Source organism: Colobus angolensis, unplaced genomic scaffold, assembly GCF_000951035.1.
Source record: "Colobus angolensis palliatus isolate OR3802 unplaced genomic scaffold, Cang.pa_1.0 Scaffold166, whole genome shotgun sequence".
NCBI classification, from domain to species: Eukaryota; Metazoa; Chordata; class Mammalia; order Primates; family Cercopithecidae; genus Colobus; species Colobus angolensis.
In genome coordinates, this window is record NW_012114777.1 from 1,578,113 (window position 1) to 1,580,292 (window position 2,180).

Genomic DNA, 2,180 nt, shown 5'->3' on the forward strand with positions numbered 1-2,180 from the left:
GTTAAGCAATAGCTGGTATGTGACCGAGTACAAAGTAGAACTCAAGCCCTAGTTGAACTGAATCCAAGCACCAAGCTCATTCCATCCAAATAGGCATAGGGAGCAGTAAGAGCTAATAAATATTGTACTTTCGTCAAAAGAAAATTATTTGTTTTGAAGGCAGAGGAATAACTGCCATTCAATGTTTACAGTTACATGAACCATTGTAGGTTTTGAGATATTGCACTACAATTTCCTGAAATCTCCTCTCACTCTCCTAGGACCGTTCTACATTTGGCCTGTGCCCATGGCCATGTGGAAGTGGTCACTCTCTTGCTGAGCAGAATTTGCCAGATCGACATCTGTGACAGACTTAACAGAACACCGTTAATGAAGGTATATAGTAGCCAACTCTTTCAGCATGAAATGGATTTGATTTAAATACATAGAGTTAAAATGAATTTATCTCATTTAAATATAACTAGTTGGTGAAACCTGTGGAATACGTATTTTGAATTCTTAGAATTTATAGTGTAATTTTTTATCTAACATGAATAGGCCGTACAATGCCAGGAAGAGGCTTGTGCAATTATTCTCCTGGAACATGGCGCCAATCCAAACATTAAGGATATCTATGGCAACACTGCCCTCCATTATGCTGTGTATAACAAGGGGACTTCACTGGCAGAAAAACTGCTTTCTCACCATGCAAATATTGAAGCACTAAATGAGGTATAAATCAATCAACTTTCTTTTCAAAATGTTTGTTTTAACATTGACATAGTTAAGAGTCAGTTTTTCATATTTGGAACTCAAGTGTTTCTGAATAAAAATATTTTGAAATAATTGTCTAAAATTTTATTTTAAATATTGATACTTTTAAAGAACCATTAGAGAGCACAGCTTTTTTAGTGCACTTATGGGACGTATTTGTGAATTTGTTAAGGTAAAACTTCTTTTCAAATATTTGTTTACTACCCCAGCTGTATATTTTTTTTCTAATTAGTACTTAAAAAATCACAGGAAAAAAATTACCCTGGAAACAGGTTTTATCTTAAAACTCAAAACTAAAGCAACTTACAATAAATGGAAATCTTGCTGCTGCTGACAGTTTTCTAAAAAAAAGGATGTATCTTTCATTGGTAAGGTTTAAGAGGGAAAAATGGGAAGGGAAAAGGGGGGCAATCAAAAACATGCAGGTCACTTGGAAATTAGGTAATGAGGGAAAATGCCAAGAAGAGGTTTTGTTTTTTAGTTTGTTGTTTTTCCATTTATGTATTGAGGCAAAGTGCTCTTCAGCTTTGGGGTAATCATTTTTGGTTTGGTAAACAGAGTGATTGAAACTTGCATGAAGATTAATTTTTAGAGGACTCTGAGGAAACCAGATTGGCAGTGAATAGATGGTGATGAGGTGAGAAACACTTCAGCAAAGGATGGAACAAATTAGTAACTGACTTATTACCTATCCTGGCAAAAACAGTCACTTTGATAAGAGTCTAAACTCTCAAATCTAGAATATCTTGGTGGGAAGGTGGGAGATAAGGAACTTATAACTAGCAAAATCAACTGGGATTTTGAGTTTACTTGTCCCTGTTATACCCACACCCAGGAAAATTAACTGGAGTTTTAATAAAAAACTCTATCTCATACTCTTCTCTTTCTGGCCACATCCCAACTGATAAAGGATACTGGCCGTGTGGGTGAGAGATGAAACGGAAGTGATTGCTGCAGTAATTCTTAGCTAGAATTGTGCTTTACAGTGACCTGGGGAAATTTTGTTAAAAATCTACAAGTGTAGGCTTTCCCCTGAGGTTTTTGATGTAATAGATCTAATAAGTTCTGAACATGTATGGTTAATAATATTTTCTTGAAGTCATACACAATGGCATGTACCTGTAGTCCCAACTACTCAGGAGGCTGAGGTGGGAGGATTGCTTCAGCCCAGGAGTTTGAGTTCAGCCTGAGAAACAGTAATTTTTGTTTGTTTGTTTTGAGACGGAGCCCCACCCTGTTGCCCAGGCTGGAGTGCAGTGGCATGATCTCCCCTCAATGCAAGCTCCGCCTCCCAGGTTCACGCCATTCTCCTGCCTCAGCCTCCCAAGTAACTGGGACTACAGGTGCCCGCCACCACACCTGGCTAATTTTTTGTATTTTTAGTAGAGACAGGGTTTCACCGTGTTAGCCAGGATGGCCTGGATCTC

At 37.9% G+C, this 2,180-nt stretch overlaps 1 protein-coding gene across 1 annotated transcript in view; it reads left to right on the forward strand.

Annotated features, from left to right (window-relative positions):
- Positions 1-2,180, forward strand: part of LOC105508710 (ankyrin repeat domain-containing protein 18B-like) — a 67,368-nt gene that overhangs the window by 11,118 nt on the left and 54,070 nt on the right. The window contains exons 4-5 of the mRNA XM_011937617.1: positions 261-375; positions 538-711. Of these exons, the coding sequence (XP_011793007.1) occupies positions 261-375; positions 538-711 (289 nt within the window). The remainder of the gene's footprint in view (positions 1-260; positions 376-537; positions 712-2,180) is intronic.